This window comes from Carassius auratus, chromosome 43 (assembly GCF_003368295.1).
Source record: "Carassius auratus strain Wakin chromosome 43, ASM336829v1, whole genome shotgun sequence".
In the NCBI taxonomy this organism is placed as follows: domain Eukaryota; kingdom Metazoa; phylum Chordata; class Actinopteri; order Cypriniformes; family Cyprinidae; genus Carassius; species Carassius auratus.
This window is the reverse complement of record NC_039285.1, coordinates 8,457,580-8,485,474: the sequence shown is the minus strand read 5'-3', so window position 1 is coordinate 8,485,474 and position 27,895 is coordinate 8,457,580. Positions and strand designations below refer to the sequence as shown.

At 36.8% G+C, this 27,895-nt stretch overlaps 1 protein-coding gene across 1 annotated transcript; it reads left to right on the top strand.

Annotated features, from left to right (window-relative positions):
• Window positions 1-57: 57 nt before the first annotated feature.
• On the top strand, window positions 58-27,262 carry LOC113061608 (chromodomain-helicase-DNA-binding protein 2-like). The gene is made up of 38 exons (XM_026230882.1): window positions 58-1,185; window positions 1,508-1,617; window positions 5,127-5,361; window positions 5,447-5,533; window positions 5,824-5,885; window positions 6,649-6,756; window positions 7,186-7,344; window positions 8,335-8,471; window positions 8,574-8,799; window positions 8,941-9,041; window positions 10,336-10,377; window positions 10,473-10,642; window positions 10,769-10,893; window positions 11,691-11,907; window positions 12,003-12,092; window positions 12,202-12,392; window positions 14,517-14,705; window positions 14,870-15,032; window positions 15,114-15,266; window positions 15,868-15,939; window positions 17,342-17,491; window positions 17,604-17,752; window positions 17,869-18,058; window positions 18,146-18,316; window positions 20,575-20,744; window positions 20,829-20,870; window positions 21,600-21,739; window positions 21,823-21,961; window positions 22,649-22,799; window positions 22,895-23,017; window positions 23,110-23,226; window positions 23,353-23,490; window positions 23,798-23,914; window positions 24,030-24,208; window positions 24,296-24,395; window positions 24,481-24,664; window positions 25,007-25,256; window positions 25,383-27,262. The coding sequence occupies exons 2-38, from the start codon at window positions 1,556-1,558 to the stop codon at window positions 25,681-25,683; spliced, it is 5,400 nt and encodes a 1,799-aa protein (XP_026086667.1). The 5' UTR covers window positions 58-1,185; window positions 1,508-1,555; the 3' UTR covers window positions 25,684-27,262.
• The last annotated feature ends 633 nt before the right edge of the window (window positions 27,263-27,895 follow it).

Genomic DNA, 27,895 nt, shown 5'->3' with positions numbered 1-27,895 from the left:
ATTTAAACAAAAAAAAAAAACAAAACAAAATACAGGTCTGCTATGTTATTCAATTAACAAACTATAAATTATTAACTGATAATCGAGGTGATATTTTCAAATATTAAAGGGTCTTTGTCATTTTCAACTGCCCAAATCTGTTCATTTTATTTTGTTTTTTTATTTTAGATTTTTTATTCATTTGATGTACTCCATAATTATGAAGCTTTCTCAAATTATTTTTGTTCATTCCATCTATTTCTTGTTGAATTGATTGCTCATTTGCTCAAAAGATCCATCCTGCAAGCTTTGGGGCACGCAACTTTCCTCTTTCAAATTTCACGTTTGCAAAGTACATTCTGCATAAAGAGCAGGTGTAAAAGTGTTCAAATTAAGTGGTCTAAAATGGTGTCCAGAATAGTCCAGCACTCACTGCAAAATGGCAGTCTGTTGTCTCATTTCCTGTCTATGCAGGAAGTGAAGGCTTAAATAATTTTATCAACATAAAGATAACTACTGCCCTTTGTAACCACCATTCAGTCAGTCAGCTATTATACTTGCAGGGTAGAACCAACTTGAGCTTTACATTTATATATGAAACAAGTATTTATTGAAAATAAAAGGGGTGGGACTTTCGTGCATCACCTGAGCTCTGGGTAAATGGAGAGAACGTCAATCAAAGGCTAAGCTCTCAGAGCTGGGAAGGAGCTTTAGATGGCGGATGAACCTTGGGAAGGGAAGAGCGTTGAGCCACGCAGGGCTCTCGATAGCACTTGTATCTAAACTTTGGTGAACTTTGACTGCCTCTTGGGGCTCCGTTATCGCGCGAAATCGTTCGTTTTATAACGTTTTGGACTATAGAGACGTTTTGTGACTTTGTTTCGTCGAGAAAGCCCTGTGGTGTGTGCGTAGAGCGGCCAGTTGTTGTTTTCCCTGCCTTGCGCTGGCAGCCATTGCGGTCCTCCATTTTTAGTGCGCTCTGCTGGGCTCTTCTCACTCTCTCTCTCACTCTCTCACTCCATTCAAATAGCCATCGGTGGATAACTGCTAATATTTTTATTTCTGAATATCATTCCGATTATTATTTTCGTCTGAATCCTGGAATATTTTTTGACTTATTTATTTTTGTTTCGGCCAAAGTAACAAATCGGATATTTTGTCAGATGTGAATGTACTGCTACAATCCTCCTCCTGTCAGTGCATTAGGTATGTTTACATCGTTTGTTTTCTATTGTCGATTTAATTTGCTTTCATCGTTGTTTTAATGGTTCTTTGTTTGATGACGCAGTAAGAATTTATGCATGTGGCTCTGAATCTGTTGCCTTGAAATGCTATCGACACATGGATATTTGACATCGAATAGGGTCGAGCAGGTGTCTTTTCAATTCCGATGCTTTTTAACTTAAGAATTACTAAAAATATATATTATTAACTACCTGATCCCAACTAGCATTTTCCATATATTGCAACGGCAGGACTTTTTTTTTTCTTTTTTTGACGGTTCATCCCCACTTTAAACTTTTGACAGTTAATACCTGGACAAAAGACCATTATTAACAAATCCCAAGACGGCATCATGATGAAGAATAAGAGTAAAAAGCAGGAAGATGAAGGCTCGACTCAAAGCAATGCTTCCAGGTACGATCTTTCATATTTTTCTCTCTTTTTCAACTTGTGTCTTGATTGTTTACATTTACAAGCATGGTCGGTCAACTGTGCTGTGTTTAAACCACAATGTCTGTAAAATAGAAGGGTTTCGGATCACTGACCTTGGGATATATGTATAGCCACACCCTGATTTTGCTAGTATTTCTAAAAGTGAATTCAAGGCCTATCAGGGCCTTTTCCCAAATGTATACTCCAGATGTAGAGTGTTTTAAACAGATTTGAACAGTGATTTCGGTTCTAACATTTATGAAGTGATCGGGTGAAATGACCTTGTCTGATTAGCATGTGCTGCATTGCACCACTATGTAAGGTTAATGACATTTTAAATACTTTTACTTTGACATAACATGAGAGTTTTGCATTTGATTCATGTTACATTACTTGTAACCTGCTCTTTTCTATTTCTTATTACAATAGAAAACCTGCTCAGTCTGATTTTACTGAAATATTTTTATGAAATCCATTTCACACGCACACAAAAATGTTTAAAGCAAAGTTAATTGTTTTAATCTGAAATTGAGTATTATTTCTCACATGCATGATTGTTGTAAATTTTTACTAAATTTTTAATAGTTCTTGTTTATTGACTGTACTGCTAATTTGTTAATACAGAAAATATTAATTGCTTTAGTATTTTTTTTTTTTTTTTTTTTTTTTTACCTGATCCTAAAATACTGCTTGTTTTAAGGGTCCCACATGGTAAAATTACAAACTTTGGCTATAAGGTGTGGAATGTTTATAGAGTAAATATTTATAATTTACTAAAGAAATGGAGTATATTACTTCATATATGAATACAGTTCTAGCTCAGCACTCATATTCCATCATTCACTGTATTATAGCTCCTTGTAAAATATTTTGGGTGTTTTTGTATGTTTAAGCATTGTTTGGGATGAACATTTTTTTTCAAAATTGGTTTGAATAATTTTCAGCAGCAAATCACATTTTGGGGTGAAACCTTTAAAAACCTTGACACAGGAAATCAAACCCATATGTTGTTCATTATACTGATAGTACCATCTAAAATGAAAGTAGTTCTCTATTGTGAATACATTATGTTCCATCCTTTTCCCTCCAAACTAAATAAAAACAAGATTCAAAGATGCAGTGGAAGCAAATTATTTTGGTTTCTTTACTACACTCACAGTTACTCTTATTTCCATATGTAAATATGAAACTATTTGAGAAAATAGTTCCAAGAAGTGTATTGTTTACATGGGCATTATTGATTTAGGTTAATAATTCTTTAAAATACAACAAAATGACAAGGACGTTTACAGGGGACTTACAGTAATGCCATTTTTCATAAGTTATTTGTTGTTGTTTTTTTCATGAAATATAAAAGAAAAAACTTAAGACAACAGTTGGAAATGGAAGATGTTATTTTAATGGTCACTTGTTGATTATTGAAATTGTAATAATAAAATGATGATTTATTTACACTAAACACTTAAAAATGGAGACACAGCTCATGTATCTTAAACAACATTTGCTTTAACTTTTAGCCACTCAAGAGCTCATCAGTGGGGCTTTTACCCTGTGGGTCATCATATCAGTATAAAAAATGAAAAGAAAAGCACAGAATGTGTTGATGTTGTGTTTAGATATTGCTTATGACTGGATCTGTCGTTGTTTTTATGGTCATTTGTCAAGATCGTCCATCTGAAATGATTACAGCTTTGAAGTTCCCACATATGTATGTGCCGGATACCAGTCTAAACTGAAAAAACCCTCAAATAATGTAATCTTTTCACAATTACACAATCAGTAGTTATATGTAATACTTTGTACGTGATCATGAATTGTCAAATCAACATGTATGCTCACTTTTACAGGTTACTTATCATTTTTTCCAGTGTTAAAGATCCATTTGAGAGTCTACATGCATTCACTGTCCTGAGAAACACATATTTATTGTTGTTTAACTGCTGCAGCCTTTTTTTAAATATTACTAAATATAAACAAGAGCTGCTTTTTTTCTGTATTATAGCTAATGTACTTTATTTGAGGTGTTTGTAAGGCTTACAGCTACACAAAAAGCACTGCTTGGTTTCATCTCTGTATGAGACTGGATTCATTAAATGGCTGAAAGTCCTCAAAGTCACAAAATGGCTCTTGCTTTGTGCTGCATAGCTTGTATTAGTTGCTGCATTACATAAAAGCTTCTTGGAACTACAGGAAGCTGAAGCAGGAAGTCTTTTAGAGGTCAGGTGACTTCATCCTCTGATTTCATTGGGCCTTCCCGTTGCTAGCACTAAGCAGCCAATGAGAATTCAGTTGAGAGGTTAGGACCACCCATACGTGATGTCATTGCCCATATAAGGACAGTCTGGCTTGTACTGCTGCTCTGTCAGCAGATGTTTCATTTCCTGAGCACATGACTGGTGTTTATTTCTAGCAGTGCATTCCATTATAGGACTGGATGTGCTAGCTTTCACAGCCAGATCTGCGTTGTGGTTTCACCTGAATGCCATAGTATCAAATTAAATCAGCTTTACTGAGATACTTTCACTTTAGGTTTAAGGAAAGATATAGTGCATAAATGTATATAAGAATAGTTCAAAGTAGTTTTCACATTATAGTGTCACTGTTCACTGTGTAAGGAAGATAAATAGTTTCATTTTTTAGTAGGATGGCCTGTTTTTCTTTTTTCAGGAGGAAGCAGTTGCAATTATTTTTAGACTCAAAAGGGCAAAAGGCCAGAAGCGGTCGGACACAAAATGACCTGCTGGTTGCTTTTGAAGGTTTATTTATTAATTTAATTATTTGGTTTGCACATTGAAAGACCTTTATTCTGAAATACAATTGCATACAATCAATTTAACAAATCAATAAACCACACTGTATATAAAGGTCTCATATGCTCAGATACACATTTAAAAAAAAAATGCTTTCAATGAATTATTCCACTTTTACAGTTGTTGTGAATTTGTCTGTTTGTCATTTAAGTATCTTAATTTTAAAGACAAGGGATGTTAATTCCAGCTAAAAGTTTTCCTTGCATTGTATTGGATTTCCCCATTCCCAGTTTCCAAAATTATTTGAATGCTTTTGTTTACACTGACAAAGGCACAGCGTGGTTTAAGATTACACTTGGAAGATTTTTTTTTTTTTTGGACTGAGATGATTAGATTTAGTTTAAAAGACAGACTTATTCATTAAAAATTGGTAAATAATAAAAAAAAAAAAAAAAAATGAAAATAATAAGAAGAAAAGATGGCGTAATTCAGTGGTTTAATATTAATACAATTAATATATATATATATATATATATATATATATATATATATATATATATATATATATATATATATATATATATAATATATTTGTATAAACTACAAATTTACCTATTGACAATTCATAAGATCTGGATGATATTTTTGCCAATAACTGAGATTTTGAACAGGACTCCTACTTTTTAGAACAACTTCACAGGTTTTCATTGTTTCTCAACATGCGCATCTTTAATGTTATAGCAATTCAGCTTCAGAGGAATCGAACCGCTCTGGATCGGAGTCTGGGAGTCAGTCGGAGAGTGAGCACGGAAGTGATAGAGTTCGTTCCCGGCGTTCAGAGTCCAACAGCACTTCTGATTCTGAGAGCCACTCTGAGTCAGGCAGTGAATCCGCTGGGTCCAAATCCCACCAGAACTCCACGCAGGACCAAGACAAACCGGTCAAGAAGAAAGAAAGCCTGGCAGATGTGAAGAAGGTACAAAAATATGCCAGCCTGAACATTAGGATCAATCAGTTATTCCCAGTGGATTTAAAACTAATGATGTTCCTAATTATCATAGATGTGGGAGGAACATCCAGATATTTATGGTGTTCGAAGATCCAGTCGCAGCAGACAAGAGCCTGCTCGGCTCAACATCGGAGCTGAGGTAGGCTGTCTGTATGTAGCTCGACACTGACCCCTAGCGGTTTGTTTTTGTTTTGTATTTTCACGTACTGCGTTGACATGTTCTGCTTCTTGTTCTAAAGTAATTGCAGAGATGGTTCCTTAGTAAAGCGTAAACATTTATGTTTGGCTCTAGATACGGAACTGATCAGGCTTGGCAGCTCAAGTCGTGTAAACAAACTCCCATGTGTTGAAAGCTTTATTTCCTTAAACTCAAACATGACGTGTCCATGCCTTGTAATCTAGTGCTGTGTATTCAAAATGGATTTCTAGGGCAGCAGTGATTCAGAGACTGAAAGTCCCAAAAGAAAAAGCTCACGGCAGAAAAAGAAAGAGTAAGTATACTGGAAGAATTTAAATGGGTATCTCACTATCCTTGTGATGTGTGCTTGAAGCCCCCCCCAACCCCTCCCCTTCATATATATATATATGAAGTTGAAATGAAGTTTTGAGATCCATACATTATTAAGTATGGGTAATAAGTATATAGAGTAAAAAAATAAGTTTGTAAAAATTTAATTTCGCAACTTTGATTTATTATAAAATGCAGTTCATTAGTTCTGAGTACATTCAAAAGTTTGGGGTTTGTAAGATTATTATTTAATGACTAATTTTATTCCGCAAGGATATGATTGATTCAGTTGATTTCTTCAAATGGGACACTTATATGTTAGAAAATATTTCTATTTCAAATAATGTTTTTCTTTATTTATTTTTTACTTTCCTGAAAAAAAATTGGTCACGCTTTCCACAAAAATATTTAGAAGCACATCTCTTTGCAACATTGATAATAATAAAAAAAATGTTTCCAAATCCGCATATTAGAATGATTTCTGAAGGATCACATGGCACGGATATTTCTGATCAAATAAATGCAGCCTCTGTAAACATGAGACTTCTTTTCGAAACAATCAAGATAACCACCTTACCAACCCAAGCTTTTGAACAGTACTGTGCATGCACTGAAGTGTCTCTCGCAGCACGTATAATGGCCTGTGCGATGGGAAAGCAGTGAAACTGACTGGCTTGCAGCTTTACGATAGTGTAGGAGCTAATAGAGGTCCAACAGATGAACCTGTGGTATTTCTGTGTTAAAAGAAATACCTGGAAAGATGATGACTCAAATGATGAAGAGGAAGAGGCCAGCAGTTCAGAGAGTGAGCAGGAAGAGAAAAAAGTTAGATCCAGACGACTTCCTGCTAGAAGGTAAGAGTGTAGCGACGCCTGGCCTTCAGACAGCGCATGGTAAACTATTAAATGAGAGCCTTATTAAATGCAAATGATGGTGGCTCATTTTTAATTGCTATGATTGTGCTAAAATTATTGGTGTGACTTTCTTTGTTGTATCAGAAATGAACACGTGTGTCCTAAATTGTCAAAGCATGTATCCTACTTTTTGCATAATGATGAATATAACAATTCAAATTTTGATTAATGTGAGTAATATATGAAGAAATTGAACTGCTATAGAAGTCGGACAGCTGTCTCAAGGCTATCGGCTTATAAGTCAGGCTGATAGGTGTGTAAAGGCGCTACACTTGCAGACACATCAGGGACGAGGAACAAAAGGCAAAAAGCCTAGCATGGTCAATGAGTGTATACATGAGTGTGTACTTTTCTCTTTCTCTTTCCCAGACCACAGACAAAATCCTCCGGCAGACAGCAGTCCCAGAAGGGACGGAAACAGAGGAAGCAGGAGTCCTCAGATGAAGAAGACGAGGATGATGATGATGATGATGATGATGAGGATACCCCAAAAAGACAAACAAGGCGGCGAGCAGCAACTAAAGTCAGGTATGGATCGTTCCTATAAAGTAGTTTATGTAGAGCTCATGTATTGGGGATGCCATACTTCTGCCAAATATAGTCATTTATTCAAATATAATCATTAAATATGTACAATATATACACCTATATATTTCCTAATTTCATTCTGATATATTTTAAATGTAGGACATAAAACACTTACATTTTACCTTTTTAAAAACAAGTCTGAATAATAATTAAGATAATCACTCACTTATCTATTTATTTTTATATTTTTTCTTACTGTATTAAATCTGATTTATAGTTTATCCTATTTTTAGTGAAGTAAACAACCTTTTAGTTGAATCCTACTAGAAAATCTAATCAATATGATGCATCTGGTCTTTGAGGAGCATTAATCTGTACATCGCTCAGTTATCATATATTGTATTGCATTGGGTTATTTGTTTTGTGCCCCACAATAAAAACTGCAAATATATTTGATCATAAAACTAAGCATTTAAATAACATCTTAATGGATATTATTGGAAGAAATAGAGTAACAACTAATATTTATAGGCATTTTACACAAGTAGACTGTTGCACTGTGAAGATCTTGTTGATTTATAAGCTATAAAATGTTATCTCATAATTTCATAAATATCAGCAACTGCACCAAATTCCATATATTTACTTGGTTTGGCTCTAAGAATATTTTTCCTCCTATGATGCATCAAAAATGATAATGGACAGAAAACATACATGCAAACTTAAATATATATATATATATTGGACTTCTTTCAAATGTCAGTCTTTACAGGGTTCATTTATTTGTAATTTTTTTACACCAAATCACATTTTTAGAGTCAATAAATTGTCCTTGAAATCGGTATATAAAAAAAGTAAACCATACAAACTAGCATTCAGTAGGGTTTCTTTCTTTCTTTTACTTTTTTTTTTCATGGACATTTTTAGTTGTGATTGACCCATAAAGTATTGGGACTTGTCGAAGTAGTAATGTTAAAGCATGTTTTGCAGTTACAAGGAGGACCAGAATGATTTTGAGACGGACTCTGATGACCTTATTGAAATGGCAGAAGGAGCCGAGGAGCAACAGGATGATGACAGCGAGACCATTGAGAGGGTCCTTGAGACCAGAATTGGCAAAAAAGGCGGTAAAAACCTTAGATTTTTCTTTTCATCCTTAATATTCTGTGATACACACCAGCTATTGTGCTTGTTTTCTAAAGCCCTTGACTTTTCTCCACCTTTTCCAGCTACTGGAGCTTCCACGACCCTGTATGCTATAGAGGAAAATGGAGACCCTGGAGCAGACTTTGACCCTGAGAAAGACGAAGGGGAAACTCAGTTCCTCATCAAGTGGAAGGACTGGTCCTACATCCACAACACCTGGGAGAGTGTGGATTCCCTCACTCAGCAGAAAGTCAAAGGGATGAAGAAGTTAGACAACTTTAAGAAGAAAAACGAAGAGCTTAATACTTGGTCAGTGCTCATAGACATGATATATATCCATTTTTTTATGATCTCTGGAAGATACTGGCATCTTGAAGCCAATGCTATTGAATGCCATTTTTACAAATTAACTGAGAGCAAACATTGAAATTATGATTTTTGTTTCTTCAGGTTGAATAAAGCATCACCTGAAGATTTAGAATATTACAACTGCCAGCAAGAACTTACCAATGACCTGAGCAGGCAATTCCAGATAGTAGAGAGAGTGATCGGTAAGTGCTGACTCGAATAGGACAATCCTTAAAAAAAAAAAACTTTTACTATCAGCTCTGGTAATGCTTTTTTTCCTGCCGCATCGGTCAGACAAGACCGATCCGAATCCGATATTGTGTGTATACTATTCTGTGTTATAGTTAAAGGGGTCATATGATGCGATTTGAGTTATTCCTGTCTCTTTGGAGTGTTACAAGCTCTCGGTGCATAAAGAAGATCTGTAAAGCTGCAAAGACTAAGGTCTCAAATCCAAAGAGATATTCCTTATAAAAGTTAAGACTCGTCCACACCCTTCTAAAACGGCTCATTCAAACACCCCCTCCCTCCCAACATCATGTCACTGTGGGAAGATTTGCATAACGCCGCCCAGATGTTCACGCAAAGAAAGCGTACCTTTTATTCTCGTTGTGGTATTGTTGTTGCCGCTGCCGCCATGTCGTATAGACGCTGTGTGTTCCACTGAGAAAGCCAAACTACTTTGTTTGGCCTTCCGAAAAAGGATATCCGCTTCGTCATGCCTGGAACTGATCCGTTCTGGTTGCTGAGGAAATAATCAACTTTACACTGTGGATCGCAGATGAGTTTTATGTTTGTCTCGTCGCTCCGGCCAGACAGGGCATCACAATATGTTAAGGGGCGTAACATTTCCGTCACACGCTTGAGGTATTCGAACAATCACAAATGCACTGAATAGCTGGCCAATCAGAGCACACCTCGCTTTCAGAGCGATGAGCTTTGTAAAAATCGATGCATTTCAGTAGGCGGGGCATAGAGGAGGAACAATAATTTACCGTAATAATGTGGAAAGTGTGTTTTTTGAACCTTAAATCACACAAACACATTGCGGTACGCCAAATACACAAAATAATTTAGCTTTTTTTAGCAACGTCATATGACCCCTTTAAGCCCCACAAAAGGAACACAAACTTTCTAAAACACCATAAAGTTTTCTTGCACTATAGTTTTCTAAAGCTGTGAGGTACAGATTAATATTTAAGTGGTTAAATACAAGTTAGGTTTTATAAAATGATTGAGCACTTAAGATTTTTCTAGAGTAACTTTTGCTGCTTTTTTTTTCATTTGTTATGTTTCTTTATAATGAAGTGGATGGTGTTTAACACAAAAGAGTGATGATCAGGTCAACACACTGAGGTATAGAGATTCAAAAAAAAAAAAACTGCGCTGGGAACAGTGTCATCTGACACCAGAATGTTTGGTGTCTTATTTGGTTTATTAGTGTAATGCAATGTATTATGAGCTGTTATTAATTTTCTTTTTCTCTCATTTAATCAGCAACCAGAACTGGGAAAACACAAGCTCCTTCAGACTCACCCTGTAAGTCTGCTGCTTTTGAAATTGCACTATATCTGATCTACTTGGTCAAGGGAGATGGTTACTACTATAATCATTTCACTGTCATGTCGCAACAGCCCATAAAAGCAGTTCAAGTGAGCCAGAGTACCTGTGTAAGTGGATGGGGCTGCCGTATGCCGAGTGCACTTGGGAGGAGGGCGCATTAATCGGAAAGAAATTTCAGGCTTGCGTTGATAGTTTTCAAAACAGAAATGCCTGTAAGACCATTCCTTCCAAAGATTGTAAGGTGAGCATGACATTGAGTTCTGATGGAGCTTTGCTTTGCTGATTTGGGAAAAGGTGTTCAAGCATAGTGCCATGCTGTTATGTGAACCAATGTCATCTCTTTTTTTTTTTTTTTGCCAAATGGAAGGTATTGAAACAGAGGCCCAGATTTACGGCTTTGAAGAATCAGCCTTCCTACATTGGAGATGAGATCCTTCAACTCCGAGATTACCAGTTAGATGGAGTGAACTGGCTAGCTCACTCCTGGTGCAGGTGTGTAATGTACAAGTGGAGCTTTTAGAAGGAATTTATGATTTTCTATTACGGATGAAGTACAGGCATTCACTTTGTGTTCAAATATTATTTCTGTGCATTTAGTCTTGAATTATAAAAGATATCTGATAAATGTGCTGTTTTATAATAAAAATATTTTTTTAATTGAACAACAGTATGAACAAGAAGAGGAGTTAAATGACTGTTTACTTACTGAAATAATTACTTGGACAAATCTTAAAATAATACTAACAAAAACTAGAAACACTTCAAGGTTACATGTCTTTTTTTATTAAATACATTTTAAATATCATTAGCTAATATTGATATTTAATTTTATTTGTTGTTATTTTAATTGAATTATTGAAATAAGGAATATCGCATATAATATCAGGGTTATTTTAATATTATTTATATACTAGTATTTTTTTTTTAGCTTTTATTATATTTAGCTTTTTTTTTGTAAGTGTTTTTTCATACTTTTGCTTTCATTTTAATTTAAGTTTAAATTTAGTTTTTAGGTAATTTTGTTATTCTGTTCAACTTGAATTTATTTTATGAATTCAGTTTAAGTCATTTTATTATGTAAGCTTATTTCATTTAGTTGGCGAGATGTTTTTTTATTTTCATCTTATTTATATTTTGTTTTATTTTAGCTGTATTATTTTGATAAATGAACATGATTTGTAATAGTTTTAGTTAATAAAAAATATTAGGTAATATCAAGATTTGATTTTAGTTCTTGATTTTGAATTAACCCTGTTGTCTTCATCTCTGCTTTCTGTTATGTTCTGTAGGTGTAACAGTGTTATCTTAGCTGATGAAATGGGCCTGGGAAAGACCATTCAGACGATATCCTTCCTTTCCTACCTTTTCCATCAGCACCAGCTTTACGGTCCCTTCATCGTGGTGGTACCCCTGTCAACCCTCACTTCCTGGCAGCGGGAGTTTGATATTTGGGCCCCAGACATGAATGTAGTGGTGTACCTGGGAGACGTCATAAGTAGAAAGACAGTAAGCTAGTACTCATGCTGAGACAATGCAACCACAAAGAATCCAACCTGTTATTATAATACTGGTTTGAGGTATAACGCTCTGTTTTTGACCAGATCCGGGACTATGAATGGATCCACCAGCAGACAAAAAGAATCAAGTTTAATGCACTTTTGACCACATATGAAATTCTACTAAAGGACAAGGTATGATATTCATGTATTTTAATCCTTTGTACTTGCTTCTTGTGTCATAAAAATTAGTTGTTTTTCATTATTGAAACATCATTGAGTCAAGGCTTGTCTGTGTATGCAGGGAGTGCTGGGGAATATAAACTGGGCTTTCCTCGGAGTTGATGAAGCTCACCGGCTTAAGAATGACGACTCGCTGCTGTATAAAACTCTGATCGAGTTTCGATCCAATCACAGGTTGCTCATTACTGGGACCCCACTGCAGAATTCACTCAAAGAGCTGTGGTCCCTTCTGCACTTTCTTATGCCTGAAAAGTAAGTACTATGAGTCAGGGTTTGCACCATCATAATGAAAATACAGGTTCATATTTGCCATTTTTGAATGGATAAATTTGAATTGAAAATGATTTTGTATATTCTGTTTAGGCATCTAACATTTAATAACAGGTAGAAAAAAATAACAAATGCAAATTAAAATATTTTAAGATATACTTTACAGTTCAAAATTGCTGCTAAATATACAGCTTATCCAACACAGGAATAAATTATATTATTAAAATAGAAAACAGGCTATTTTAAATGCCAACAGTTTGCAATACTTCTGTTTTCACTGTGTTTTTGATCAAATAAATGCAGCCTTAATGAGCATAAGATACCTTTTTTTTTCAAAAACATAAAAAAAATCTCTCTCTCTCTCTCTCTCTCTCTCTCTCTCTCTCTCTCTCTCTATATATATATATATATATATATATATATATATATATATATATACTAAATCTTTTGAATTGTAGTGTATTTTAGCTAATAATTAAATTAAAAGACAATTACAAGTAGTACTTTTTAATGATATGTTAATTATGTTCTTAAACCGTATTAACGGGTCTGTAAACATGAATCTATAGCTTCCTTTATAATTTAGGAAGGCGGTTATCATATTTGGGGGTCCGTGAAGTAGGGTTGTTAATTTTTAGTTTGTTTGAATTTTTCCTCTTTTCCTCACTTTTCTTAGCTTTTAAATAGCTTAAAAGTGCAGTTCAGCATCAATTGCTTGAACGCAACAACAAAATAAAACGTCAAACTCACTTAAGCCTATAGACCTTTTCATCGGGCATACGCGCCTGGCCCTAAATTAACTTCCGGTCTGTTTGTTTATCAGTCTGGCTATAACGCCACCATCTACAAAACCAGTTAAAGTTAAGGTGATGAGTAGACTGACGTTGGGCTCAGGTGGTTGTGCTGTTGGATGTGTTTTCCACATTTATTTATTTGTGGAAATCATAATATCAAAACTGACCGATTTTCCAAAAGGCTTCATTAAATAAACATGAGTACGTACTGCAAGTTTAAAAAGGTGCAGATGTTTTTGTCACTGTATTTCTGAAGACTATCTTTAATTAGTCTATTAAATTTTTGATGTTGTTTTCATTTCATCTCGCATGTTCTATGCCTGATGAAGCAGCGTTTATGAGCCCAGCGCTGCTTTGTGTACAGCAGTTGCTGGGGAAACCTCTGTTTCTCCTTCTTTAAAGCACCTCCTGCTGGCAGTAAACATTTTGCTTTTTCAGATCAGAAACAATCTACTCTAGAGGGACTACTTAGCTGTTGTAATTGATTCTGTTTGGAAGTCTACCAGAAATTATGTTAGGGCCGCAAAAGTGTGCATGTGCAGTGACATTTGTTTATGTTGTTAAAACCATCTCTATATAAAACATAGAACTTTTATTAACAAAATTAATAAAAATAGATCATGATAGGGCAGATATTTGCCTAGTATAAAAAAACTAATAACTTGCATAAAGTTTAAATAGCCTACTTCCTATTTTGTATACCTAAGTTAACATGCATAATATATATATAACCAAATAAATTAGAAACGTAGAACGTTTATTAGCAAAACGAGTAAGAAACTTGGAGGCATGTCATACACCTTGAAGTAAAATAAAATAAATGAGACAAAGTTTAAATAAAATAAGAATAAGCAAACAATGTGGAAACAATTAAATAAGAAATGAATGTTTTGAAAAACTTCCGAAATCACGGCAAAAGTCACCAGGCTTTTCAAAATCCGAAATATTGCCAAACAGGCGGTTTTGCATTTTGTTTCAAAACGAATTCATCCGCCATCGTCACCTCACTCTTCTTGTCAGTCAGCTCGACTCACTCTCCTCCCTGGATAAATTTAATCTGATCTGTGTTGCGACTGTCATTCGTTACACTGCATTGAGCAGCTGCGTTCAGTTTTTAATTGTAGTGTGTCTGTGCTTTTACTGAACTAAATGATTTTTATTACTACAAAAAATCTAAACGATTGTGGGGGTCGGTACCACGGTGGGCAAGTGGCGTAACCGGTGTTGCGGCTTAACACCGTCTATCGCGGCAAGTCTACCGTAAAGTCAAGAAGTTTAAAACCCCAGTTTTTTTTTATTTGCCTCTTACTAGGTTTGATTCTTGGGAGGATTTCGAGGATGAGCATGGTAAAGGCAGGGATAATGGTTATCAGAGCCTACACAAAGTTCTGGAGCCTTTTCTACTGCGTCGTGTCAAGAAAGACGTGGAGAAATCCCTGCCCGCTAAAGTGGAGCAAATCCTCAGAGTCGACATGTCTGCTCAGCAAAAACAGTTCTACAAGTAAGTGCGGTTTCATCCGATTTCACAGCTCTCTAAATCGAGTAACTCTTCGATCGAGCCAAATTTTGATTCCAGCCTCGAAGACTGCATCCAGTTGGAATGCAAGTGTTTAGAGAACATCTGTCCAGCTCATCATCGTTAATTTGTAATGGGACTTTTTTCAGATGGATCCTAACAAGAAACTACCAAGCATTGTCCAGAGGAAGCAGAGGCAGCTCTTCTGGTTTTCTTAACATTGTCATGGAGCTGAAGAAATGTTGTAACCATGGTTTTCTCATCAAACAACCAGAGGAGCGTGAGAACGAAAGAACACAAGATTACATACAGGTATGGCTCTCCTAGACTGAAACCAAATGATTTTGTTCTTAGGAGACGTCATTTTCAGGTTGTTTGTTAATGTTTGTTCAGAGCTTGGTGCGCGGCAGTGGGAAACTTGTTTTGCTGGACAAACTTCTCACACGACTCAGGGAGAGAGGCAACCGTGTGCTCATCTTCTCTCAGATGGTCCGCATGTTGGACATCCTTGCTGAATACCTGTCTTTGAAACGATATCCATTTCAGGTACGATCTAAACGGTACCGCAGTGTGTTAAAATGTTTATTTGTACAGCATTAAAGTAAAGACGTGGACCCTAATTAGAAAGATGTCTACTAGGCATGTGTGTGTGTAATTGACCGGGCGACTTGTAAAGCAATATTTAAGCTGCTCACAAATCGATTTTCCTGTGTGCCTTTGCCTGGTATAAACATCAATGAAATATATTTTCCTGCTAAATCCTGTCGTGATAACTGAATGCTTTTGATACGTAATGTTTTGTAGTGTCTGTGGAGACATTGAGAGATGTAGCTTGTATATACTTGGCTCGGGCGATTTAAGGAGTCATATGTCAGGGTTGCAGTATGTCTGCTCAGACATCAAGTTCCACCAGCCTATTTTTATCCCTCCGTTCTTGTTTGGTCGGTGGAGCTTTGAGCATTAGCACAGCTTGCGTCTTAGTCTTGTTTTGGTCTGGCAAAACATCATCAGTGTCGTCATAATTTTGTGGCGACTTGGGGGGTTTTATGGGATTTTATGGGAGCATATTAAGCTGAGGTGCCCTGGTTTGGTCAAATTGCCTCGCTCGACTTTCCTGAACTGTATCTTTGTGTTCTCTAATCTTCAGCGTTTGGACGGCTCCATCAAGGGAGAGATCAGAAAACAAGCACTGGACCACTTTAATGCAGAAGGCTCTGAGGTAAGATCCTGAACTATGGCATGCGTGTTTGTTTTGTTTGGGCAGAGCTTCGCTGTTTGCAGATATTTGCTATGGTTGTGGCTTTACTGGTGGTGGGAATGCTTGATCCATGGGAAATACAGGCCTTATGTAATTAGAATTAGAAAAATTCTATAAATGTAATTCATAAAGGTTCAAAACAATTCTGTAGTATTGAAATAAAAAGCTCATATGTGTGTTTAAAAACTGTACATAAAATAATTAAATATACAGTATATATGATGAATGTTTTATAAGGTTGTGAAATAACTGTCACAAAAAATAATGCAGAGCCATGAAGCATTATAATGGTTTTTTAACTCTTTCCCCACCAGCATTTTTGAAAAAAGTTGCCAGTCACCGCTAGCTGATATTCACTCACATTTGATGGACTCCAGTATATTGTGCTGTATGAATTTTTGAATATACAATACAAACAAATGTGTTTTATTCTAGCTTAAAGCATTTCTTTTATAAACACTTGAATATAGGTATAATTTTGAGCAAAAAGTTGAGAATATCACACTTTGGATGATACATCTGAATAATATTCAGTACGATAATCAAAGCATAAATCCAGTAAATCGCTTCCATCAATACCTCCAAAGCTTGCACAGACATATACCACTTCATGGATCAACTTTTTACTCAGTTTTATGCGGTTTTCATTTATATGCTGTCTACTGCTGATGATCGCTTTATTTTTCATATGCATCTTTTTACATAAGAGATTGCTTGTTTCTCCATCCTGTTCATGTGTGTTTTTGTTCGGTAGGTTTTGTACTCGTTCAGAAGATGTGTAATAGCCTCCCCGAGTTTATAAGAGTGAAAACACGAAAAGCCATAACATTGATTTTTTTTAAATGACGAGATACCTAGTCAGTGGTGGGGAAAGAGTTAACAAGTATTGATTTACTCTGATCGCTCCACCTGTCTGCTGTTGGTCAGACAAACAGATTTACACCATTGGATTGGTTATCATCTTGTTTTGATGAATATTACCTGGAAAAGGATATATAGTCGAGCTGCCATGATTGCTTGATTATATATAAAAAAAAACGTAAATGCAAAATACAGTAAGTGGCATGTATAAAACTTTATTACCGTATTTTCCGGACTATAAGTCGCACTTTTTTTAATAGTTTGGCTGGTCCTGCGACTTATAGTCAGGTTCGACTTATTTATCAAAATTAATTTGACATGAACCAAGAGAAAACATTACCGTCTCCTTCCCTCGCGGCAAAAAAAAAAATCCTATTAGTTGATTAATCGTCAGAATAATAAACCAATTACTCTATTAGTGACAGCCTTAATATATAGATATAATCGTTCATCACTAGACTTGCAGTTGGCTCTTGATCTCACTGTCCACTGTCTTCCTCAGGACTTCTGTTTCCTGCTATCCACCCGAGCTGGAGGGCTTGGAATTAACCTGGCCTCTGCTGACACGGTGGTTATCTTTGACTCGGACTGGAACCCACAAAACGATCTTCAAGCCCAGGCTAGAGCCCACAGGATTGGCCAGAAAAAGCAAGTAAGTAGAGCACGAATCTTTGACCTAATGTGCAGCCTCACATTCTTTAACTGGAATCCTAAGTAGCAGTTCTTAGATGGCAATAAAATATATTTGGGGGTTTCTGCCATAGGTGAATATCTATCGTATGGTCACAAAAGGCACGGTGGAGGAAGACATTATCGAAAGAGCCAAAAAGAAGATGGTTCTAGACCATCTTGTCATTCAGAGAATGGACACCACTGGGCGAACCGTACTAGATAACAATTCCGGAAATTCAAAGTGAGAACCTTGAAAATTAAATAGAAAAACATGTATTTCACTGATCTGAATGTTGTTTTTAAAGTTATATTGAACATATAACACTTAATGTATACCTGTGTGTTGGCCATCTCCAGTTCAAACCCCTTCAGTAAAGAAGAATTGACGGCAATCTTGAAGTTTGGAGCCGAGGATCTGTTTAAGGAACCTGAGGGGGAGGAATCAGAACCGCAGGAAATGGACATTGATGAAATCTTGCGGCTTGCGGAAACCAGAGAGAGTGATCAAGGATCTAGTGCTACAGATGAGCTTCTTTCACAGTTTAAGGTGCTCAAGAGTCTATTAAGTCTTTTAATGTTAAGTGGCACATTTTCTCATTAGCCTCAGCCCACAGCTCTGTTTTTCCTCTGGTAGGTTGCTAACTTCACCATGGATGAAAGTACACCAGATCTTGAAGAGAGGCCTATACGCGATTGGGATGACATCATTCCAGAGGAGCAGCGGCGGAAGGTGGAGGAAGAGCAGAAGCAGAAGGAGATGGAAGACATCTACATGCTGCCCAGAAGCAGAAGCTCCAACAAGAAGGTAAAGAGGTGCTTCTAGGTTACCTGAGCTAGTTATTGCCTGTATTTTCATGTACTGTCTAGGGTTGTGCCAGCTCAAATTGGGTAAGTGATTATTTTATGGAACCCATGGTAGTGGAGCATATGGCTGTTTTCAACAAAACCAGACGATATTTCGCCAAAAATAAAAATATACATTTTTAGGACTGACATAATTCTCATGACAATTTTGCACATAAAAACACCCCGATAGTCCTCCTTACCAGTATCTTGCTGTAATGTGCAAAATATTTATTTCATTACTTATAATTCAGATATACACTACCTTTCAAAAGTTTGGAGTCAGGAAGATTTATTTTTATTTTTATTATTATTATTATTATTATTATTTATTTTTATTATTATTAATACTTTTATTCTGTAAAGACATTTATGATTCTACAAAATATTTACATTTCAAATAAATGCTGTTCTTTTTTTAATTTTGTTTAGAATAATCCTCAAAATCACTGTTGTCAGAAAAATTTAAAACATTTAGAATATATAATAAATGGGTTGTAAATTTGCTTAGTGGGCATATTTGTTGTATTGAATTTAAATTAAAGAAGCATTGTGTACAATCCTATGTAAACCTCCTTTTTTGCATAAAGGTTTAAAAGGATTTTCAGCTTCATAAACAGATATGATTATCAGCATGCATTTATACTATACATGTGTATATCAGTGGACATAATAAATGTGTGTACATATTGTGTACCCCGTGGCTTTTCAGCGCTTTTATCCTCTCCTGTGAGCTGGATCCATAATATCTTGCACAGGCTGTAATGACTCATTAGACATGAACCAAGAGAAATTAACTAAGGGAAAACATTACCGTCTACAGCTGCCAGAGGGCGCTCTATGCTGCTCAGTGCTCCTGTAGTCTACACTAAAAACATAGAGCGCACTCTCACGGCTGTAGACGGTAATGTTTTCTCTTGGTTCTTGGTTCTAAATAAATGCAACTTATAGTCCAGTGCGACTTGTATATGTTTTTTTCCTCGTCATGACGTATTTTTGGACTGATGCGACTTATACTTAGGTGCGACTTATAGTCCGGAAAATACGGTATACAGCATCGTAGCTTTTGGAAATGAGTCATTACGTTTCACAGCACAGTGGACTGCCCTGCGATTAAGGCCTTGGGCCCTATTTTAACGATCTGAAACGCAAGTGTCAAAGCGCGAAGCGCAAGTAACTTTGTGGGCGGGTCTCGGCGCTGTTGCTATTTTCCCGGCGGGATAAATGCCTCTTGCGCCCGGCACAAATCTAAAATGGGTTGGTCTGAAGTAGCTTCATTATTCATAGGTGTGGTTTGGGCGTAACGTGAAATAAACCAATCAGAGCGTCATCCAACATTCCCTTTAAAAGCAGGTGCGCAAGTTCCATTATGGATTGCTATTATTATGGCGTATTTACCAGGCGCACGCCAGGAGTGGTTCACAGCCGAGGAGACTGATGTTCTTGTAAGAGCAGTGAAAGACAGAGAAGTTGTGTATGGGGATGGGAGAATAATTAGCCTGAATAATTTGTAAGCTAGATTTATGCCTATTTTTTTCACATCTTCGTGGCACACCACAATGATTTCGGTCATCTCATGTGTTTATATTTTTTTAGTGTAACAATTTATGATTTGCAAAAATAACTGTTGCATCTGTGTAGATTACATGAGCAAAGTGTATGCGCGTTGTGCACGCTATACACTATGGTCAAGCATGCGCCCTTAAAATAGCATAATGAACAACGCGGAACGCGCCACTGACTTTAGACTAGGTTTTTTCTGGTCAGTGGCGCAATTGTTTAATGGAACAGCAAAATAGCACCAGGGATTGTTTGCGCCGGAACACGCCTCCTTTTTGCGCTGAACCGCCCAGGGAGCGCAAGTTCATTCACTAGTTTAGCGACGTGCTTCTGTGGAGGGAAAAGCGCGCTTTGTGCGGGTGCAAAATAGGAATGACACATGCGTCGGTGTACAAAGTCAATTGCGCTGGGTGCAAGATAGGGCCCCTTGTGTCCGTTTGCAGCCACTCGCTCATTACTCTTTCTTTACACCAGAGATGATTTAATCCCGAACAGAACAGAGGTGTCCACAAAATATTCAATGAAACCACTGTTTTAATATTCCTAAAAATGCTGCTAATCTATGCTTGGAGCGAGAATGGCTAAAAACAAGAAAAATACAGTTTGCGAAGATATGTCACGGCACATTTTGCAAAAGCTGTATTGTGATGTTTTTTTTAGCCACAGGCCAATGACAGTGACAGTGACGTGGGATCCAAACTGAAGCACAGATCCTCGGGTTCAGACAGTGAATCCGATGACAGTGAGGATGACAAACGGCCCAAGCGGAGAGGCAGGCCGAGAGCTCGCAAAAACAATGTGGAGGGATTTACAGACGCAGAGATCCGCAGGTAATATAGCTTAATGTCCACTCACTGATTTAAGAAAGACATTGCTGTAAACACTGCATTTACTTAATGGTCCATTTATTTTAGGTTCATAAAGGCATACAAGAAATTTGGAGCTCCGCTTGAGAGGTAAGAAATACTATGCTCAGAAAGAATATATTTAGTTGTAATTCCAAACTATGTATTGTATATTTAGAAATCGTTCACACTGCAAAAATGTTTTTTTATAGTTATATAAAAAAAAAACATATATATAGTTATGAAGGAAATGACGGCATATGGTTTTAGTGAAGGCTAGTAAATAATGCTAATTACAATTTTGGGGTAAACTTTGTCTTTAATTACTTTTTTACTTTTTTTTATGTTATGTAAGTTATTTTAGTATTATTTACATACTATTTTAATATTTATTAATATTTTGATTTATATTTTATATCTATATTTTTGGATATTTTGTTAATTTTTTTATGTGCTTTTGTCATTCTTATGAATTTTTGTATAGTTTTTTATTTAGCTTTCATTCATTTTTATTTCAGTTTTGTTTTTAGCACTTCATCTTAAAATGTAAACAAAAATAATATATTTTGTATTTTTTTTGTGTGTGTGATTTTGTAAATTTTATGAATTTGTTTATTATTATTATTTAGCTTTCATTTATTTTTATTTCCGTTTTAGTTTTTAGTACTTCAATATAAAATGTAAACAAATATTTGAATTGTAGACCTGTTTAAGTTTGTCATCTAATATTTATATTTTAATTCAACTTCATTTCAACTAACAGAAATCATTTTTAGTTCACAACAACAACATGTAGTTCAATTAAAAGTAGTACTGATCTGGTTATGGTGTTTTCTACAGGTTGGAGGCGATTGCCCGTGACTCAGAGCTGGTGGATAAGTCCATTGCAGACCTGAAGCGTCTGGGGGAACTGGTGCACAACACCTGTGTGACTGCAGTGCAGGAGCACGAAGAGCACATGAAAGAAAACCCTGTGGAAGGTGTGTGAATGCTAAGAGCAGTGCTGAGTAGAAACAGTGAAATTAATAATTGTCTTTTAATTTTAATTATTTCTTTGTTGCAGCTAAAGGCCCAGGGAAAAGACGAGGCATTAACATAAAGATCTCTGGAGTTCAGGTCAATGCTAAGTCTATTATCCAGCACGAAGAGGAGTTTGAGCCACTACATAAAGCTGTGCCTTCAAATCCTGCTGAAAGGAGCAAGTGAGTCCTAATCAAATATATATTATAGATTCTTTTTCATAATATAGTGCATAGTTAAGTTGCTACAGACACTGTCTTAACCATTGCAAGCACTCTCAGGCTGGAGATTTGATCAAGCCACTTAAATTTGAGTTGATGGTTTTATTGGGGAACTCAATGTTATGCACATTTCTGGGTGGTGCACTATTCAAAATTGAATTGAGAATGCCTTTTAAATCCAAGTTTAATTTAGGCTTTTGAATTGAGGTAGCAAATAGTATCTAGAATTCAAGGAAGTAGAATCAGGAAAAAAATGGGATATATATTCAATTATCAAATCATTATCCAATTTATTGATTATGTTGCCAGTGTCTATAGAGTTAAATTTGTCTGCCAGAATGTAAAGTTGTGTGAACATAATCTGGTAGATTTTTGATTGTATTGAATTTATATTGAGAGAAAAAAAAATCCGAACTGTTGAAAAATTGGCATAATTAGTCAAAATTAAATCACAATCTAATAAATTCAGGTTTTTTTTGTCAGTGATATTTGTATGGTAAATAGCCAATTCAATTCTAATTGCAGTTCTAATTCCATTTGCATTCAATTATAATAGCATTAATGTATTTTAAAGAATTAGAGTTTTATTTTCAAGGAATAAAATGAGATCGAATAGAATAAGTCACGTTTGCTTTCTTTGATGGCCAGATTTCAGCTGACCTGTCGGGTGAAGATTCCACACTTTGACGTAGACTGGGATATTCATGATGACACACAGCTGTTACTGGGGATCTATGAACACGGCTATGCCAACTGGGACCTGATCAAGACCGATCCTGATCTCAAACTTTCTGAGAAGGTACATGGAGTCAAATTCTAGCTTAAATGAGCAGCATCAACGATGTATAATTTTGCCTTACTTGACCTCAAGTGTCCGGTTGTCTTTATTTGTAGATTCTCCTAGATGACCCTGATAAGAAACCTCAAGCAAAGCAGTTACAGATGCGGGCAGACTACTTGCTTAAGATGCTGAAGAAAGAGCAGGAAAGCCAAGATGCTGTTAAAGCAGGAGATGAGGTGAAGATCATGGGTTTTTCACCATAATCATAAAAACATGCAGCCCATATATTTTAAGACATTTTTATTCTTTTTATCTTTCCACCTCTTAGACCAAACCCAAAAAGAGGAAACCTCGGATGAAGAACAAGGCCCCTAACAATGGTCTGGTCAATGAAATTGCCTCTCCTCGTCTCTCAGACAACCCATCAGAAGAGGGAGAAGTGAAGGTATGTTACTTTAATTTAATCTCTACACTATTCAATATAACAGATTGATTAATGAAGAGAGATAAAGACACAGAATCCACAGCACTCACCAGTTAGGCTGCATTCGTACAATTCTCTCATTTTCAGGACAATGCAGCTGAAAAATCTCCCACAAAGAAGAAACAGAAGAAGGATAACAAAGAGAACAAGGAAAAAACAGGAACTCCTAAAAAAGAGAAGGAGGGGGACAAAGACAAAAAGCGTTCCAAGTCCAAAAAAGAGAAGGTATTTTTTTGTATATGTTGCCATCGGTATTATGTTTCAGCATGAGAAGATTTCCTTTAAAAACTTGGACTTAAGTATTATGTTTCACCGTCACCCTGTGGACAATGTTTGTTATGATCTTATTCTTATCAACAGGTTGACACAAACTCATGATTTAGACCTAAATTATACTGCTATTATTATTCAATGATCTGTGTTATAAATGTATTACTTTTTTATGTCAAGGTTAGATCGGATTAAATCAGTACATAATAAAGTTATATCATGTCAATGTGTCTATCATCAACTCATCTTCTCTCTTTTCCAGGCCAAACCAGGAGGAAAGGGCAAGAAAACTCAAGGCCCTGTGCACATTACTGCAGGAAGTGATCCTGTGCCTATCGGAGAGGACGATGATGAGCTGGACCAGGAAACCTTCAGCATTGTGAGTGTTAAAATTCTCCTTTCTTCATCTCACTCTTTCCTTTTCGAGGCATGATGTAACTGTAATGTATGAAGAAATATGTTGATGTTTTTAACATCCTATAATGTGTGTGCAGTGTAAGGAGCGGATGAGGCCTGTGAAGAAGGCTCTGAAGCAGCTGGATAAGCCAGACGAGGGGCTGTCGGTGCAGGAGCAGCTGCAGCACACTCGCACCTGCCTGCTGAAGATTGGAGACCGCATCACAGAGTGCCTTAAATCGTATAGTGACCCTGAGCAGGTCAAGACCTGGCGCAGGTATCTCAACTACACATTAGACATCTGATTTCAAAAAGTTCCCATTATTTTGGACATTTATATTCAACCCCGCTTTTAATTTGTCAGAAACCTCTGGATTTTTGTGTCTAAATTTACCGAGTTTGGTGCCCGGAAACTGCACAAGCTGTATAAGATGGCTCAAAAGAAGCGCTCCCAAGAAGAAGAGGTAAGCTCGTCTTAAATCCACAGTACTCAATGATATTGTTCTCCTCATGTGCCATTAACTCACTTGATCCTTATATAACTTACAGAAGGAGCAAAAGAAAAAGGATGATCCCGCCAAGAAAAAAACCTTCAGCTCTAGCCGGGATTCTGTAGGAACCCAGCCCGCAACCAAACCTCATCCTTCGGTCAACCATCTAGCTGGACCTCCCCCTCACGGCCACCACAGAGAGCAGTACAACCAGCCCAATAAAAGGCACTTTCCTAATGACGGTGAGAACTGAAACAATCCGGATGTGTGACGTCAGGTTGTCACGCATCCAAACGCATAGATCGGGAAACAAACGATCAGATCAGAAAAGCAAACAATAAACAGAGAATTTGCACGATCAATGTACTGTAGTACGACTAAACGAATAGTGCTCATAAATGGCTTTTAAGAAAGTATTCTCTCTTGAATTGGAGAGGAGGCTTGGACCCAGAAATCATATTCAAGACTTGTAGTTTAATTAGCTCATTTAATTATGATTTTGAACAACCGTAAATTGTCATTTATGACTCCAGTTGTCATTTTTAAGGATCAAGGTCTTATTTGGTTCCTTGTGCATCTTTTAGCCGACAGGGGAGATTGGCAAAGGGACCGTAAATACAGCTACCCGGGGAACAGCAGTCAGCCCTGGCAAGGGGATCGCCATCACCCGTATGACACTCAAAGGTACAAGGACCACCACTATGGTGACCGTCGTCCTCATGGTGACTACCGCAGCTCAGGAGGTTACCGGAACAGCGGCTCTCCTCGCAAACGACCCTATGACCAGTATGGCAATGATAGAGATCATCGGGGCCATCGAGACTATTATGACAGGTGAGCAAGAGGGGCTGTTTATTATATGTGTTAATGTTGACAACATGGAAAACGCCCGTCCTCATGCCCAAAACTGGGTTGCTGTGTGTAGAGCAGTAGAACTAATATTTAGCTTTATGTTTTCAGACATCCAGACCCTAAGAGAAGGCGTTCGGATGAATACCGCTCACCGAATTATCACCCGGGTGGAGGAGGGCATCCACAGGACTTCCGAAGGATGCCAGAGCACAGGGGACCCCCTGGAAACCATGGCCCCACGGGGCCCGATCACTACCGCCCCTTCCACCCCGACAAACCCCCACCCCTAATAGACCCCCGCTCCCCTCAGTCTCAGAAATCCCCCCTTGAGCCCATCTCGCCCGCTTTGGAAAGAACTGCAGAGCAGAAACCTGTGACCGACTTTAATTGGAACAACAGGAAGACGTGAGGTGAATACTTGGTTAGTGCAGAGACGGTCTGTACTGCCAAAGGATATGGCAGAAGGCCACCTTAGGCAATAAATGGAGCCACCACCAAACTCCTCTTTATCGCCAATGTGTGCTCTCTTCTAGGTTTCACAACTAGGCTAACTCTGCCGTTTTGGAGTGAGGAGACCGAACGAAGCGTGGTTAGTCCTATGGACTATGATTGAACTTGAAGTGTTGAAGTATGCCTAAGTTAGAAAGTGCCTCATGTATTTGGTCTTTGTTGAGAGTCATTAGCAGAAAGGGACTATCCCCTAAGCAAACCTTTTTTTGATGTTCATGCCTTTTTGTTTTGTGTTGTTTTGGGTTTTGCAAAAAAGTTTTTTTTTTCATGAAAGTAGCCTTCGTGTGAGGAGAAAAAAGGAATTGTTTTAATCTCACCTTCAGATGTTGATTCATCGTTGTGTTGAGCTGTTCCAAACTATCGGTTTTGCTTTCTGAAATATCCAGACCCCTGTGATCGTGCATCATCTTGAGGAAAGAAAATCAAGTAATTACTTGTCTTTTGATGTTGTTATCATGTAGGAGTCACGGATATGTGATGAGCTAAACCGCAACAATTACTGATAGTTTTTCTTGATTTCTTTTCAAATTCGCTAAATGTGTCTTCGCTATATTGCAGATGCGCCACGTGTTAATATTGTAATGCTCAGATGCCCTGTTTGAGGACAGTAGCCTTTATAAAATAAAAAAAGGGGGGCGGGGGAAGGCTCAACAGTATTCCAGGTCCATGTAGACCTTGTCAGAACACTAGATAATCATAGCATGTAAGCTATCTTTCTCTTTAATTTCTTATATCTGTAACACTTGGTGCCACTTAAGTCCACTTTATGGTCAGCGCTTGTACTGTTGCATCTTTTTATTGCACTAAAAGGACAGTACTTGCTTGATTTTGAGTATGTAGTAACGGTAGAAATTACCCGAATCTTATTTTCATGTTTAGTTGAGTTCTTTTCTCAGTATGAGTGTGCTGAAACGCTGATACCGTTGACCTTAAAGTGGAAATGTGAGTACTGTACGAATGGGCAGGTGTCTCAGTCTATTTTTTGTGAATCCGATTTTGTGCCAAAACATTGACAGACTGGCATGCTGGTAAATACCGTTCATTGATTGTTTGATGTGTTTTTCCATCTGTGCCTTATTCTTGTGTAGATTCAAACACCGGATTGGTATAAGGATGTTAAGCGATCGGAAATGATGCAGTATTATGCTGTAGTGCACTATTTCTGAACAATTGCCAAGATGGAATTTTAACTAGGATGTAGAGCCAGCTCTGGTGAGGAGGGAACAATGTAATGTACTCATTTCCAAAATGTAATGGTGGCAGGACTGGGAGACTGTGGACACGTCTGCTCCTGCTCACACTCCACAGACATGTTAAGCTTTGAAACAAGCCAATTTAAAGTAATTTATATTTGTGAAATGTAACTGTTCAGATTAAGTGTGCTGTACATATGTTTATAGACCTATATGTATTAAACTTTCCTACATCATGGATAATCTGTTTTTGTTCTTCGCTGACCATTAAAACTAATAGCAGTCTTCTGTTTAGTTTTATACATAACTTAGTTTCAGCAAGTTGACCAACTTATTTTTTTAAATTTATTTAATGTGATATATTTAGGACAAACCTCTGAATGTTAAAATTAAAAAATGAACAAAAAATAAAAATAAATAAATAATAACAAGTTCGCGCGCTTTACTTCATGACGTGCACTGGGAGTCTGAGAGGAGTAACGCGAATGGCTAAGGTTAGACATTCTTCTGTCCACTTATTTTATATTATTATTATTTTTTTAGCATGCTTCAACATTAATAACATTAATTCCAGTTCTTAAAGCGCATAAGGGAATAAATATAAATTAGTAAGCTGGTGACGTTCTTCTGAATGATAAAGCCTACATTAGACACGTGTTTTAGAATCTTATGACAAATTGGTTAAGACGTCGTAACCTTTTAAATCTTTTCGATCAGTCTTTTCGTTTATAGGTGTTTATTTTAAGTGGGGAAAGCACCTTTGACTATAAATAATATTTGAGGTTTATAGAGCAAAAGTTGCAATAGGGCTCAAACACGGTGATGCACACTCTTCTCTTTAGGAAGGATCGAGTCTAAAATGGTTCAGCAAATTGAGTTTACTTATTCTACCATTAGGTGGCAGTCTTGGCTCAATGT

What these genes read in the sequence shown, in the direction of transcription:
- LOC113061608 (XM_026230882.1), top strand. Translation starts at nt 1,556, where the DNA reads ATGATGAAGAATAAGAGTAAAAAGCAGGAAGATGAAGGCTCGACTCAA. An exon ending in ACTCAAAGCAATGCTTCCAG is followed by an intron (nt 1,618 to 5,126) that starts GTACGATCTTTC and finishes TTAATGTTATAG; the next exon opens with CAATTCAGCTTCAGAGGAAT. An exon ending in TGAAACGATATCCATTTCAG is followed by an intron (nt 15,267 to 15,867) that starts GTACGATCTAAA and finishes TCTAATCTTCAG; the next exon opens with CGTTTGGACGGCTCCATCAA.